Source organism: Sipha flava, unplaced genomic scaffold (genome assembly GCF_003268045.1).
Source record: "Sipha flava isolate LNK unplaced genomic scaffold, YSA_version1 2_pilon_pilon, whole genome shotgun sequence".
In the NCBI taxonomy this organism is placed as follows: Eukaryota; Metazoa; Arthropoda; class Insecta; order Hemiptera; family Aphididae; genus Sipha; species Sipha flava.
In genome coordinates, this window is record NW_020272972.1 from 4,308,640 (window position 1) to 4,325,307 (window position 16,668).

General features: G+C 28.8%; 1 protein-coding gene across 6 annotated transcripts in view; it reads right to left on the reverse strand.

Annotated features, from left to right (window-relative positions):
• Positions 1-640: 640 nt before the first annotated feature.
• The window catches only part of LOC112686138 (sodium-independent sulfate anion transporter-like), a 44,549-nt gene continuing 28,521 nt past the window's right edge, over positions 641-16,668 (reverse strand). For all 6 annotated transcript variants that reach the window (XM_025558303.1, XM_025558305.1, XM_025558306.1 and 3 more), the window contains exons 2-12: positions 8,905-9,261; positions 8,470-8,665; positions 6,507-6,727; positions 6,267-6,429; positions 6,003-6,167; positions 5,061-5,222; positions 4,821-4,961; positions 3,835-3,980; positions 1,456-1,635; positions 1,172-1,328; positions 641-782 (exon numbers count right to left, since the gene is read on the reverse strand). In XM_025558303.1, the coding sequence (XP_025414088.1) occupies positions 658-782; positions 1,172-1,328; positions 1,456-1,635; positions 3,835-3,980; positions 4,821-4,961; positions 5,061-5,222; positions 6,003-6,167; positions 6,267-6,429; positions 6,507-6,727; positions 8,470-8,665; positions 8,905-9,096 (1,848 nt within the window). In that variant the 5' untranslated portion in view covers positions 9,097-9,261 and the 3' untranslated portion in view covers positions 641-657. The remainder of the gene's footprint in view (positions 783-1,171; positions 1,329-1,455; positions 1,636-3,834; positions 3,981-4,820; positions 4,962-5,060; positions 5,223-6,002; positions 6,168-6,266; positions 6,430-6,506; positions 6,728-8,469; positions 8,666-8,904; positions 9,262-16,668) is intronic.

The following is a 16,668-nucleotide window of genomic DNA, read 5'->3' on the forward strand; positions in this document are numbered from 1 at the left end:
GAACCGGCATGCAATTCGGATATACACCCCTAAGACGTGGCATGCAATTTGGACAGAACCCTCTAAGACCTGGTATGCAATTCTTTTTTTTTTGTTTTTTTTTTTGCATGCAATTTGGATGCAGCTAATAAATTGTAGTTAATCACGGAAGATTTCGATCACGGTGAAGTACATGCTTAATACTCATGACATTTATAGGCTAGCTACATAAGCTAAATAAATAATTTGACTTTATTTTTGGTTTATTTTTTAATAATTTTAGATTAAATCAAAAATCTTGAGCAGTCAAATATAGAGCAAGTAATGTATTAGTATATACAGTTACAATATCAGTGATAGTGTGTGGGCCATGGTTTATGTTTGTATGGTACATGGCCGGTTTTCGATGTAGTTACATAGATATTTACAAAAACAGATAATGCTGATAATATGATGTCGTAAAACTGTAATAATACTTCAATAATAAAACATGTATTGGTTTTATAATTTAAAATTTACATTTTAATAGGAAATAATTGAATGAGTAAAAAATAAATTACTATATATATGTATGTATAAATAAATATTATACAAAAGTAAAATTAAATAAATAAAATAAAATATATATATATATATATATATATATATATATATAGGTGTATTTGGATTAAGAATCACTCAAGCCATGCGTTCACATTCATTTTTTATTTTCATTTCGTTTAGCGTCATAGATTCAATGTCATTATAACCGGTTGAGTTAACCGGTATCCCGAATTGATCATTTGGACCCGAATTTAAATTTCCTGAAAATAATCGAAAAATTCTTGTAAAAATAAACAAAAATATAATTTATAACAAAATTTAAAAAAAATACATCTTACGTTTTTTTTTTTATCAAATTTATACGGTATTTTAAGGTACCCAATTTCTAATTTACAATAATAATTCATAGTGACTTGATAATAATTAAACAAAAAATCAAAAATACAAACTAATAAATCATTTATAATTAGTGTTATAAAATTAGATTAATTTAGATTTTTAAATCGTACAATTTTGAAATATAAATTAAAACTGCTAATTAATGTTCTGAAAACGGAAAAAAACAAAAAAATAAAATAAAATACTCTATGCATTGAAACCCGGGTTCTATTTATAACATTCGTTTAGTGTCAACACAAGGAATACGTACTCGTATTGCATTTTTTAGGGGAGTCTTGTATGGATGGTACGTTTAAAATTTTTACGTGCAAGGTGGCTTCCAGTATGGTCGCAACGGATCTCTTGGCGTTGACCAGTTCGAGTCGACAAGATTCCACGTTCAGTTCGTTTACCAATGATTTTATTCCCTGTGCGACAGAAAGGAATAAATAAGAAATCAACATTGAATTAGTATACAATTTCTCGCTACGGGTGAATGCGTAACGTAACATTTTAATAGTACATCACGTATAGTGGGATAGAAAAATTATATACTTGAGCAGCCGTGAAGTCAATCTTATCAAAGTGAGTGCAGTTCACGATGATAACACTCGGTTTGCTAGCTCGGTCTAGAGGCGACAACTCCTCTATGATTTTTTGTCGCATGTAATCCACCGCGGGAAACATCAATCCGCTGCTGGGTTTGACAATCCACTTAACGTGACCCGTTGAGTTCTGAAAATAAAAGTATTAGGTGTTACAATATGTAAAAACAATATTTATAACTAGGGTTGTAAAATTTCATGAAATATATAATTTGAGTAAAAAATAAAAATTTTGTTTCATTTCGTTAAAAATATAATGCTTTATGTTTTATTTTTTATGGAATACTTTATGTATTATTAATTTTACTAAATAGAAATAAAAACTAATTTATATAAATTAAAAATTAAAACCATATTAGTTTATAGTTATTATAATTTATAAATATTGATTTAAGAAGTAAGAGACCTATAGTCATTGAAACACTTGAAGAAATTTTACAAAATATAGATGAATTTATAAATAAGTTGCCAGTAGTTCCATAACTCATCAGCTATCACATTATTTCAGAAGTTTCTCATCAAAAAATATATCGGTACCTAGTGAGTTTAAAAGTTAAGCACATATTTATAAAATTTATTGTGAATATTGTGAAACACACAATATTATACCAGCATCTGGAAATGTTTTTAAAGAAAGATGAAAATTACAATTCAATATAGGAGTACAATATTGAATTGTATTTATATACAAATAATAAATAAAATAAATATATATATATATATATATATAAGATAATAAACATAATGTAATCAAATAAATCTAATTTAATAAAAAATAAAAATTAGCACCTTTGCATAGTTAAACAACTAACTTATCAGTATAAAATATAAAATCATAATAATTAGTCATTAGGTAAATATACATTTTTAAATACTATACTATTGAAAGTATGGAAAATAAAATTAAAATGTCTGAATTCATATAATATAAATATATTATTTAAAGATAACAATATAATAAAATAAAAATAAACTCTTTTGCATAGTTAAACAAATCATAAATTAGGGAAGTATAATGTTCTCATTAATATACTCAATAAAGTATGGAAATTAAAATTTAGATGACTGTAGACACTTCAGAAAATTTGACTAGTAACATGTAAATAAATTACAGGCGATTAGAAGTATTATTTATTAGACGAATATTATCATAAAAATAGGTGCTATCAATGATAATGCGCCGGTTTTGTCGTTACTACATATATTTATTAATATTAAACATATCTGTGGTCGTTACCTATTAATAGGCAGCTGATAGATTATACCACGTTAAATGGGAAAGCCCAAGATTGTACCGAAGCGATATCATATAATATCAACTGATTAAATGACATTTGACAGTCACTATCTCAAACGTAAAAAAAATATTTTTCAATATTTCATTGAAATATTTCATAAAGTATGAAATTTTCAACTATGAAATATTTCAAATTTACAACCCTATTTATAACAACTCAAATTTAGTAGATTTTATAGGCATTTGAAGCGAATCTTCCATAAGCATGACAGCATAAGTCAGATACATGGAATCACGCATAGTCATCAGAAGCTTCAACTTGAGCCTCCAACTCCAATGACGATTTGGTTGTCCTAGTAAATTTATATATTATCAAAATAAGATCGTAGTAAAAACCATAGTGTTAATCAATTCTTCTTTTTATATTATTATATAGTATTTAAATATCATTTACTATATGATTTTTACTATAATTTTACTATGAAACTATTCACTATGCCACTATTTACTATATAAAATCGTTGTTTAATATTTGAATAAAATCAGAATCGGTTGATTCTACCGTCATGATCATGAGTTTTCTATAGATTCACTAGGTAGGAAAGTCAATTCAGTAGCTCTGGCTTAAAAATATGCCATTGCTTAAATCCCTATCACGTCCTAAAACAGAGCACAAGTTTTATTTCTATTGTACGCGATTTGTCACACATTTTTATAGTTTAAATGATATGTTGTGTAATCTAAACTTTTTATATATGCTGCGTAAAATGAATTATCAAAATAAAATTTTTCTTTTTTCTTTGTTTTTTTTTATCCATCTTTTTCTTTTTTTTTTTATAGGTATTTTTACTTAAAAAATACTTTAGATGCTTCTATTTAGTTTTTTTTTAATGTTTTTATGCATGTCCGTGAAGTTAGCCCCCCGACATAGTTTAATGAGTTCCACATTGGTACCAATATTATGCAAATTGGTTTTTATATAGTTTGTAAATTAATGATTATACCTCAAAACGTCCAAGTAAATTTCACTAGAGCTATAATATCCTTACATGAATAATATATTATGCTGATAATATGTATATAGATACTTACGGTGGTCTTTTCGATTGAAATCGATGGTCTCGCGCTGCGGTAGAGCACACACAGCAAATCGACGCATATGCCGAAGAGTAGTCCTAATTCCACTCCGAAAATCAAACACGCGACGAAGGATGTCGCAAACGGTACCAAATCGCGTTCTACAGCACACAAAAACACCGTCAGACACATACATTTAATAGTATTTAAATATCGTATTATTTTCGATGTCTGATTCATGAGACTTAAACAACGGCAAATTGTTACCACGAAAAACTATGGCCTACATCGAAAGTGTTTGCAAATTTTTTTTCATTCGCATATCCCTCAAAGACACATCCCAAAGTTTCGTGTACCCTCTTTCTAATGCGATAAACCTTATTTTTATTTTTCCTCTACTCGACACATTTATTGTCGTTTAATATCACTATAACCTGCAGTACTTGAAATGATAAGGAATTAAAAGTCGGCCTCAATTCAGAAACAATTATTTTTATAATATCGTTTATGGATTCTCATTATTATCGTTATTATAACATCAGCATTAAGTCTAAGTTTGTTACAAACGGCGGTGATAATAATTGTTTTGATTATTACCGATAAGATGACCACGTGTAAGTAAAAGCTATATGCAAACATTTTAATACTCCATTCATTCATCATTGCGGGAAAATTGCTACGTTTAAGAGATAATGAATTATTGTATGTATTACGTATTATTATGTATTATGCCTGTAATTAACGAACGTTCTTTCACAATGATAAAAACATGATTCACCGTATCGAGTTAAACTAGACTACAGTTTGCGTATAATATTGTTAAGATAGACGTTTTAATGTCTTACCGATTGAATATTCGATTAGAAAACCGCGCGAAAGAACTGTCATTCGTTTTTATATATGCGTTTTAGTTTTGATTTCCGTTAATAATCTTAGGTTGAGTTGTAGAAAAAAAAAAAAAAAAAAGAAAAAAAAATTAATGGAAATCCTGTCACACTTACTGTTGGTCTTCCACAGTGAGATTACCATATCGTATCGGACCATCGACGTCACGGCGCATATGAGCACGGCCGATAGACTCGCCTTGGGTATGTAATAGAGAACAGGCGTCAAGTACAGCAGCGACAACATGCCCAGAATAGCTAAACGAGTCAATTTCAAAAAATGCAGTAATTAATACATATTATCGTGTGGACACCATTCGGACGATTGTGCGCGTAGTAGTTACGGTTCTCATTTACAGGTAAATATCGAGCTGAACGTCGTGCGAACACCGGTGGTATGGTTCAGTGCGGATCTAGTCATGCTGCCTGCGACCGGCATTGATCCCATGAACGAGCCGAAAATATTGCACATTCCCAAAGCCACCATCTCTTGAGACGCGTCGATCACTTTTCCGCCGCCTACAAAAAACCGGTGATTAAAACATCAGTTACTACACGTACTAAGTGTACTCGATTATGCAAATGATATGCTTGATTATATATTGACTACTAAACACCTAATAAGAGCTTGTGTGTGCTGTACTGTAATTTTTTTTCTTTTTAATAAAAGCACTTTTATATAAAAATAAAGAAAATATGATGCTTACAATTGATGTGCTCACGTTGAAATAGTAATATTTAGCGGATGGAATAAAAAACGAATTAAAAATATCATGTTACCAGGTTTCAGATTCTATAGATTTGATAATAATTATTATATAACAATTATTATAGAATATCGATAAAAATAATAAAATATGCTATACATTTGTTTTATGCAACGGTAATTTCAAATCTTAAATCTTATAACTTAAAATATAATTGGAGAAAAAAAATGTTGGTGCTGGAATAAGAAAATTCTTATATTTTCGCTTAATTGTTTGATATTTACTTAATCAGAAATAATTATAAAATAAATTTAGATTTTATTAGATTGTCACCAAAATAAAAAAAATGAATAAATTATTTTTATTTTGTGATGATTTTTCATGGTTAGGTCATATTTCATTAATTTTTAGTGCTACAAAATTCGAACCCGAGTTTTAACTTATTATAGTTCGTTTTTCATTACTGCACGTAAGAGGATCGTCGAAATGCGCTGTAATTGCGATGTGCATAGTTACACATTTTACCTGGGGGACGTGTACATTATTTCCTACATGTATAATAACGGAGAAAGAAGATGTCAAAATAACTTACTAAACGCCTTGGCGACGGACACGGTGCTCAAGATCGATACCAGCGGTACGACTATCGCGCCGGGCCATAACCTTGACAAGCCCTCAAAAAATGTAAATTTCTCGTCTTCGTCTTCGTAGTCCAAAAATGGAAACCGAAATTGTGGTATGCCGCTAGCTATATGACCTAAAAGTCGTTGAATCATGGATGTAGGTGATTATTATTATTTTCGTTGTTAAAAAATCATGTTTATATAGGTTCGAGTACATATAAATCTAACCTAACCTGTTAATACTAATGGTGATTGGTTCTGATCGATGGAAGCGTATGCTACGGCTGATGAAACGATTACCACCAGCACATTGCTTCCGGTGGTCAGCACGAATAATAAGATTGAACATAATTTTGAGCGCATCCCTTTGGCGTCAACTTTTAACGACTTTAAGCTCTATAATAATTATATTGTAATGCGATTGTTCAGTACCCCGTATGAACTCTTAAGCGTCGCATATTTTTTTCACTCACCTTCAATCCAATCAACGTGATGATACATATTAACCCCATCGCGGTGTCTGTCATTCGGATGTTTTTGATGTTAGAGATAAATTTAATCCACATTTCCATGCTGTTCTTAGCTTTATAAGAAACACCGAACAAATCTTTTAATTGAGATGAAGCCATGATGATGGCTGCAGCTGTCGTAAATCCACCTGTTACCGGCATCGATACGAATTCTACCACGAATCCTGCATGACAAAAAAAAAATTCACACACCCGAGTTATTTATTAACTTGAAATTAAGCTGTAAGAGAACAAAATACTTTTATTGTCAACAGTTAGTACGGAGAGAATCAACATAGCGTACGAGTTCCAGAAACGGTGACTATATATTAGATAATTTTCTACATAATTTATATAACTGATCATAGTGCCAAAACTCTCTCTAAAATTTGATGATCCGATGGATTTAAAGATAATTGTTATTATAAATTCATAATATTGATCAAATACAAACGATGTTTGACTTAATTTTTTATTATAATTCATATAATAAATTTCATTCTTTTATCAGGCTTTAAAATGGCAATATGTAGTATAAATATTTAAATTTTGTACATAATAATAATTGTAGTAGCTTTAATAATAACCGCTGAAATGTAATAATTTATTGCTCGAATTTCAATAAAAAAATCATAATTTCTGGTTCACAATAATCGTAGCTACTTTATAAATTTATTATGAGTAACGCTTTTTACAGATCAGAATTTGACGAAAAAAAAATAATAGACTTTTGAACAACCTTTGTTGTAGTTTATATACTGTCGAAACGATAAAGTATTTTTAAATTTTTTATGGCCTGATTAGACTAATTACGATCATTATTTGTATACGTTGTTTAAGAAACGAGGATTTGATACATCACCGAAGAAACTCATGTATTATTCAACTTTCATGGTCGATTTCCATGCAAGAATCGTTTAAATAAATATTTAAGATGATTTATGACGAAAATACTAATAATGACGAATTTGAATTCATTTAGGTTGAAACAGTGATTGGAAAGTTTAGAATTTAATTGCTATTATAATATATTCATAAATTAATTAGTTTTCAATATTATGATTTTACAATTGAAACTTATATATTGATAAATCTGTTTTATTTTCAAATTAATATCATTAAAAGCATATTAAAGTAAATTACTTAAACGTATTAATTGGTTTGAAATATTAAACGGAACCCTAGTGATCGAACAAAACGTATGATCACATCATGTAGATTATCAAACTGTAGTGCCTTTTTTTCCAATAGCATTTTGTTATAAAATGGTAGTCTATATTTTTTTCAGATATTACGTATCAAACTTTAGTTATACAGTATAAGTATAAAATGTAAATACAACTCACTCATTGATCACTTCTACTTAAAAACGATAATCAATAAGGGTTAGAAATTTTAAATACCTAGCGGATTCTCTGAGAATCTTGATTTACAATACGAAGGGATTTTTTTGAGAATCGTATATTTTTGAGGGCCAAAACAGTTTTGGGTTCTGGGTCGGATGCGTAAACTTTACACTTTGGTTATCTAGGAATTATTATTGCTTATTTAATATATTGATTTGAATAATTACTGATTGAGGGATATGTAAATAAAATCAAAAAAAATTAAAACTATTAATTACATCAAAATAGTAATTGGTGTGACCGGATAATTAAGCTAATCATTCAATAAATTAGATATCTTTATAAATGTTAAGTGTAAAACATTAGTTAACGTTGTTCAATTACTGGAGGGAACTCAATAACTGGAGATTTTACCCTATATGAAACGTTTGTCCGAGGTACATTGTTTTAAATCAATGTCAACTGTCAATGCGTTTCGTTACATACACAGATTTTGCCCGCGAATCGATAGCAAAAGCTTCGGTGTGATATATGTGAATCGATCGTATTAGGTTTTGATATCGGTATACATATGGACGCACCCAAATGCAAAAATCCACAGACCACCTCGACTATGCCAGAAACAAAACACAGGATCACCGCTGTCGTCGGGAACGCTGGATTAACGTAGTTGAACGTGAGCAATGCGACAACGGACGCAGGACCGATGGTGATTTGCCGTACCGATCCGAATATGATGTACATCAGACCGCCGAAGCATGCCGAATACAGTCCAAACTGTGACAAAACAAAATCACACGTACAGTTATTGAAAAATCGCAATCGGTTGGAGTGAAAAATCATAGCAGTGTTTGCCAACAGAAGGAGGGGGAATTCCTGTCCGTGGAGACACTAAGAAACTGCACGGTAATATTTTAAGTTTGTGTTGACCGGCATTTCAAAAAGAAGGGAACATTTTCGTTAAGCTTATAATTCTAATAACCTGAAAGCATAGGAAGTAAAACGTCGTTACTTACGAGTGGGTCCAGTCCGGCTAGAGATGCGTATGCTATGGCTTGAGGCATCAGCGTGAGCGCAACCGTGATGCCCGACACCGCGTCGTACAGCAGGTCAGACTTCCGGTAGCCCGGCATCCACGTCAGTATCGGCAGATAACCGCACAGGACGCCACGCACCCGGTCGCCGCACGCGCCGCTGTGCACCACCATGTCCTCGGCCTGACGTAGATCCGCGCCGCTTCCTCGTCCGGACCGACGTCCTGGCACCACTGGTCCTTCCTGTTGGCGCACGTACGTGGTGTGCGCGTACGACAAAATGTATCACAGCGGTGTGCGCCCGTGTTCTCCTCGACGTGCGTAGGCGATTGATCGATCCTGCAAACGACGGAATAATGAAAAAAAACACTAAAATAAGAAGGATTTGGTATGGTGACAAACAGTGGCGTATCCAGGGGAAGTTATAACCTCCCCCCCCCCCGAACATTTTTAATGTAAAATTATTGTCTATTGATTATAATAAAAACACACAAAATTCAAAAAAATGAAATGTTACATTTTTTCTAACCTCTCCCAAAAAAAAAATTCTGGATCCGCCACTGATGACAAACGAGCAAGGGGAAGCTTGATCCCGCAGGTGCGCTCATTTCCTGTGATTTCCAAATGTACTCGAAACAATAAACGGTATTTGCCACACACGCGAAAAATATTTTGTTACTGGAATGCAAAATGTATTTATAACAGTTGCATGAAACGGCACTTTGGTCGAGGTCCATTTCCCCAGCACCCCCACTTTCAAATTTTGGATCCGATTTGGTCCCAATCGTTTGTAACTCGTTTGTACCTGATTGTACCTCTAAACTCTTCGTTTGTACCTCAACTGTATTTAAGTTATCCCTGTTTTTACTTGGGAGGATACAAGTAAATCACACTTTTACTCTAGAAAATAAAAAACATTGTGTGTAAAGTTTAATTTTGTTTATGATACATACATTAACTTAGTTTAAGTTATCCTTGTTTACTGTCATGTACATTTTCAACATTTCTTAAGTTCGTGTGGTTAAAATTTTTAAAATTTTACGGAATTTTGCATTTTCCGCATCAGATGCATTTCCATGACTAGTGTAAGCTTAGGCATACATCATATTCAAATTTACAATATATTTTTAATAAAAAATGAATTAAAATACAAACGGTTGAATATAAATATATATGTATGTAAATTGTAATGAAAGTTATACTAATCAAATTCACTTTAATTCTGTTTTAATAAATTATATACGTAATTTTTTTTGAATTCACTATTTAAAATATATATTTATTTTTTTTCTTAATAAAAAGTAATAAGTGTCTTATTAAAATTTATCCATTGGTATTTATTTTGTTATTAGAACTCCAATATTGAAATATTTTATCGTATATTTTCTATAATAAACAGTTTTGCCTAATTTTTTTTTTATTATTTATACTATTTATTATAAATTTATATTTACATAAATTATTGTCGGCAATAACACGTTTTGGTATGACATGACATTTTTAAAGCAATAAAAACGATGTAATGGACCAAATCGGATCCAAAATTTGAAAGTGGAGGTGCTGGGGAAATGACCTCTTTGCTTGTGTGATCTAAATATCTTTGGCTCGATTCAAGAAAGGTCCATGTAATATTATGGCAATGTTCAGGATTTAAACATTTATGTGGCCAATTTTTAATGTATATATACAATTTTTAAATTTTATATAGCAGCTCGAAAAATCTAATGTAATTAGTTTTTTTTATTTTTTTTCAGTGTAAGACTCATTTTGTGTTTAACTACAATAAGATTGGCCCAATAATCTTAATTGCTTCAAAATGTGACATTGGCCTTCCTAATCAATGGTATTTCGAAACCTGAATAATACCGGATATTATATATATTTATATCGTGTACAGGTAACCGCGACGGACGGACGAAGAAAAGGCAATGTAAAGTGTTCTAAACTTGTGTTAGGAAATCTGAAACGCACGCGGTTTTTAAAATAATATTGCGAGGGATACCTCTTTCCGGAATGCGATCATTATTATGATAATTTACTTAGATAATAATATTATAATATCGTTACCATAGGAGTACTCAGACTTAAAATTTAGGGCATGCCCGAGAAAAATCAACTAATTAGATGAATATAAGGGTGGCAATTAGGGAATCAACTTTTATTGCGTTTCGGTACTAGATAGTAAAATATAATATTTGATTCAGTAGACTGTCTTTAAATTATTTTTTATAATTATATCAATTAATCGTATATCATACACTCTAAAAAAATGTATGCCAACCATTTTGTTGATAATTTTCTTACTTCATTCTTCTAGTAGTAGAACTATTACATCAGGATCAAGTGAACAGAAGAAAAAATAATAACAATATAAATGTATTATTTATAATCGGTGTATACTCATTAGTGGCGTATACAAGGGGAGTGTTTGGTGGATATGCCACGCCGATCGTCAAATCCAAATGAATCCGCATCCGGGACAAAACCGAAACGGACAAAATGCTATGGTAATCCGTTCGATTCACCAACACCTATGTGTCGATGACCGGATGAAAAATGACGCGTTCTGTTATTTGTCGAAATCCATGGCGTGAGAGATTCGAGAATTTTTTTTTTTAATTGATTAAAATTTAAACCGTACATGCGTGTAAAATATGCATTTATTTTTTTCCCCCAATAGGTATACTCAATCATCGTATTAATTAACCTCTGATCTCAGTCGATTAAAATTTGATTAGATATAAACAATGTTAGGCATAAGGTTTTGAACTGTAATTCGTATACTAGGTCTAACGTTCGGAATAAGTAAATTGAGTTTGGAAATCCGGACTAATGCGATTTAATCTGAAAATATTGATCGTGTTTTAATTTAAATAACATATCGGTCAAAATCTCTAAATATTTGAAGTATAATCTCTAGAGGACGTCGTACTTAAAAGTATAGTTCGGGTGTAACGTTCAATAGATTGACGGCGATGTGGATACAGGCACATCGTAATCGTGTCCATGGATCGATTAATAAAATAATTTTATGTTCTTACGATTTTTGAGCAGAATCGTTTAGTGTAAATTCATAGTAGAGGTTGATTTATTTCTTTCAATGAAAATATGAAAATAATATTTTATTCTATGATTAAATCCATTTTTGTTGGTGAAAAAATAAAAAAGCTGTAGTACAAATAATTAGAGCTTTTATTTAGTAAAATGTAAATTCATTGGAAAGGTTAATATGAATTTATACTGAATGGTTTTGTCCTGCATAAAACATTTTTATACGCTTAAATTACTGGTTTATCACGTACTCTTAATTATTTTATGGCTAGTCAATATACGTGAATGTAATCTGCAACATATTCTTGGAAATGAGACTTTATACACCAACGTATGTTCATTCGACCGATGTAATAATTTTTAATGAATATAATATATTCTCGTATAAATTCAAGTATTGGATTTGCATAAACTTATATTGTAAAAGTTATATTGGTTTATAATTATGTAATAATGTATTTTTTATAAGTATAGGAAACTTTTAAATCTTAATCAAATAATAATAGGGAAATAGAAAATCTATGAGAACAAGAGCGACGAGAATGACAGTTTTATGAGGAAACAAATTAGTTAAAAATTAGAGATTATATAATAAATTATTGTAATTAAATTTACTATTATATATATATAGCTACACAAATATGATTTTAAATCGATTAGTTTTATCTATGTATTTTGTTTTTTCGGTTTTCTTATTTGCTATAATATGAATTCATGATATATTTTTATATGTAATTATTTGACGAATGGGTTTGAACTTTAATAAAATTATTTTAAATGAAAAAAATCTACGTAAAGTTTATATAGTTATTTGCAAACTTATAAAATTGAAATGAATTAAATTAAATATGTAATTAGTTCTATATAAATAAAATTTAAAACTCATAAAATATCGTATTATAGGACTAGTTTAGATTCTCTAATGTCAATCGTCCAAGGACAGCTAATAGCAGTAAGTATTCGCGATGTATAGTTTATATAGTTATAATATTAAAAAGCCATATTTTTTATTGTTATAATATTTTTTACATTTTTATCAATGTGATACATCTTTTATGATTTTTTTTGTTTTGTGGTATTTTAAATTGTACAGTAATGTTCAGTTATTATCAGTTTCAAGGTTTACAAAAAAATAAATAAAAAAATATGATTTACATTAATTAAAAACAATTGATAATAATTATTTTAAAATATAAAAGAATATTATTTCGACGTAAAATTGTGAACTACATTTAATTTTGATTCAAATTACATGAAATTGTATGACTTGTTTATTAAGGGAATATTATTTTCATAAAAGAATATTATCATGAACATTATTTCACGAAGGGATTAAATCTCTTAAGTACAAAATTTAAAATAATTAAATAAAAATATTAATTAAAAATGTGTAATTATTTTACACAAAATTTTATCAAATTGTATGCAAGAACATTAAGTTTGAATTCATTTTCGAACACAAAACACCATGATACTATATTTATCATGCTTTAACGTGTTATTTTCGATTCACTCCCAACGGGTGATATCATGCTGACATTGATGATTTTCATTACTGACTGAAATTTTATTTATTTATTTTGTATTATTTTAGTTAAGAATTCACGAGCCAAGGTAATTTGTTTTAAATTTATAAACAAAAGCTTTTGGTTATAGCGCGTAACAATCAATCGTGTAACATTGTTATCAGTTATAAATGTTGGCGATTGACTGCTTACGAACTGTCATACTGAATTAATATATTACGGGCCTGCAAAATATTATTCCAGACAAGATAAGATCAAATTATAATAATGGTGTTTAAATTTTGTTTTTGGCCCGTAAAATTAATACATTTAATCTAAGTGTTATTTGAGAAACATTTTAATAATATAATCCACATGGTCATTGTGGTTGTAAATATCATAAAATACCTCTATTGGTGTATACATGTATTATTATACTTATTATCTTTGCTTAAAATAACATCTGCGTGATATTTTAATCAGCAATAAATGTCCATTCTCATTTTTTTTTTATTTATATAAGATTTCATCTTACTACTCGGTGTTATACCGATCATTACTGTTTATTCAGAATTGTTTTATCGAAAGGCAATTATTAGTATACACATTTAATGTTAATATATTACGAAGTTTAAAATGATGTACATTATAAATAGTACACCTTCATGAAGCATTTCCGAAATTATTACGTGTATACTGGTACAGCGTATTAAATTAATTTTAATTTAATTCATATACCATGAGTCAAACGGTTTATTAAAAAACATTTTCTCTAGATATTAATCTCTGCTTATTTTAATAATTTTAAACTATTGCGCAAAGTCAACTATTTATATTACACGTTTTCTATCCAATGGTAAATTAATTTGATATTCAATTAAATTTGAATATTATGTATACGTTTCCGTCATATTTATATTTAATGTACACAATTATTGTAGACGCGTATTCAAAATAAATAAAATAAATAAATAATTTTAAATTAAATTCTTGACTTAATAAAAAATAATATCTATGAGTACACAGATATAGTACAGTTAGTATATATAATAATAATTTTTTATATGATATACGAAATTGAAATGTGAAATTTTCTTCGAATTGTGTTTGCTATATAATTATGTATAGCTAATAATATTTTGATAGATCATACTATCCATAACAAATATTTTTCTTAATGCAAATAAAGTTTTATTTTAAAGCTCAAAAATTTCTTATAATAAAAATGATTGATATTGATAATGTGGTATGGTTTTCAAAACAGAGATCAATTAACTAAGTCTAAAGCATAATTGTGAAATATAATTTCAATAAAACGATAGCTAATAAGGTTTAAATAAAATAGTAAAATATTATATTAAATACATTTATATCCATATAAATTTTTGTAAATCATATTAAATTGTTTATAATCACTAGGGATAGGATTTATATGCAAATGCATTTATGTATTGGAATAAGCTTTTTGAAATCTGATGAGCATTGTCCCCGATTTAGATCTTTCTTATTTAAATAACACTAATTTTACTTTGTATATTTTGCATATTTCAACGTTTTAATCTATTAAATGCATATTCAATGCACGTTTGTAGTTTTATAGTGCATATTATTATTAATAGCACATATATTCGTTTTTGTCGTAATTTCACGTTCACAGCCTCATAATATCGATAAAATTGCGGTCAAATATACAAGGTTGCCGAAGAAATAAGAAATCAATTCCCTTAAGTTGATGAACTCATTTCTGACGTCAAAAAAGTTTTTTAAAAGCTCCATCGCATACGACACTTTTTTAAAATATGGTCCCTAATCTAACACTTCCACCACAACCAATATTAACGTATTAGGATACATGGCTAAATGCAGCTTTTTATTATTGTGACAACTTGGAAATTATTAAAGAAATAATTCTTCGACTGAATAGTGAAGACTCTATTTCAATTAAAAAATCACAAGGTTTGATAAAAGATCCTAATTTGAAAGCTAATTTAATTTATATTAAATCAAATTTTGAAATAATTCAGAGCACGATAAAAATATTAGAATCAAAAGATTACATATTATCAGAAGTCATGATCAAAATTAAAAACGCAAAAACCACATTAAAAAAATCATAAAACGAAATTGGTGGTATTATAAATGCCAAACTTTTTTACATTTATCATACATTTCACATATTTATACATCATTTTAAACAATATTTTAAGTGAATATTTAAGTACATATTTAAAAATAAATACATATTTTATAGCATATTACAGCATTTTTAAAAGCATATTTTGAGGGTTAGTAATTACTAGGGTTACTAGGGTTATTAATCACCGTTGACAGTTTAAAGCTATGCGTTATATGATTGTTATTAAATAATAATTTAGAAAATTTATGATTTAATTTATTTAACATTTAGTCAATAATTATAATTGATAATAATAACAAGTTCGGAAAAACATTATCTCTTTCTAATCTCAATGCTAGCAATATTGGTAGGGTACCTAGATATTTTTTTTTTTTTTTTGAGGGAGTTCAATATTTTAACGACCACGTATTCTTTTTGCAAAATAATAATATTGGCAATATTTTATTTTTTAGTCATAGATGAATCGACAGTGGATTTATATGAATAACTTAGTCGAATTTTTATAATTTAAACATTAATTTTACAAAAATATTAAGTAATACTTTTTTAAAATCCTTTAAAATGTTGGGGGGGGGGTTGAAGATCCCTTAGGCACGCCTGTGAATATTGGAGTCTATATATTTCAGTATAGTACAGATCAATTAATCAGGTAAATATATTTTATACCCAATTTTGTGAGTCTATGGTTATCATTTAAATTCAATTAAATATAAATATCCATCCAGTGAAAATTTCCAGTCACATTTTCAACTGTACAAGTTCAAAAATTATTTACATTTTTTTTTTTTTTTTTGAAAGTAAATATTCAAAATCTAAATTAATTTAACTCACAATAAATAAAATAATTGTATTTTACGCGGTCGGTCCCAAAACTAATTAAACGAAATGAATTCAAAAAGTTAATATTTAATTTTTGCATATATATATATATATATATATATATATATATATATATATATATATCTTTTATTATTTATTATTTAAATGTGCAGATACTTAGGTTTAAGAATTTTCCTTCCATAATAACTTGATTGCAAATAATCCCCTCCCCCA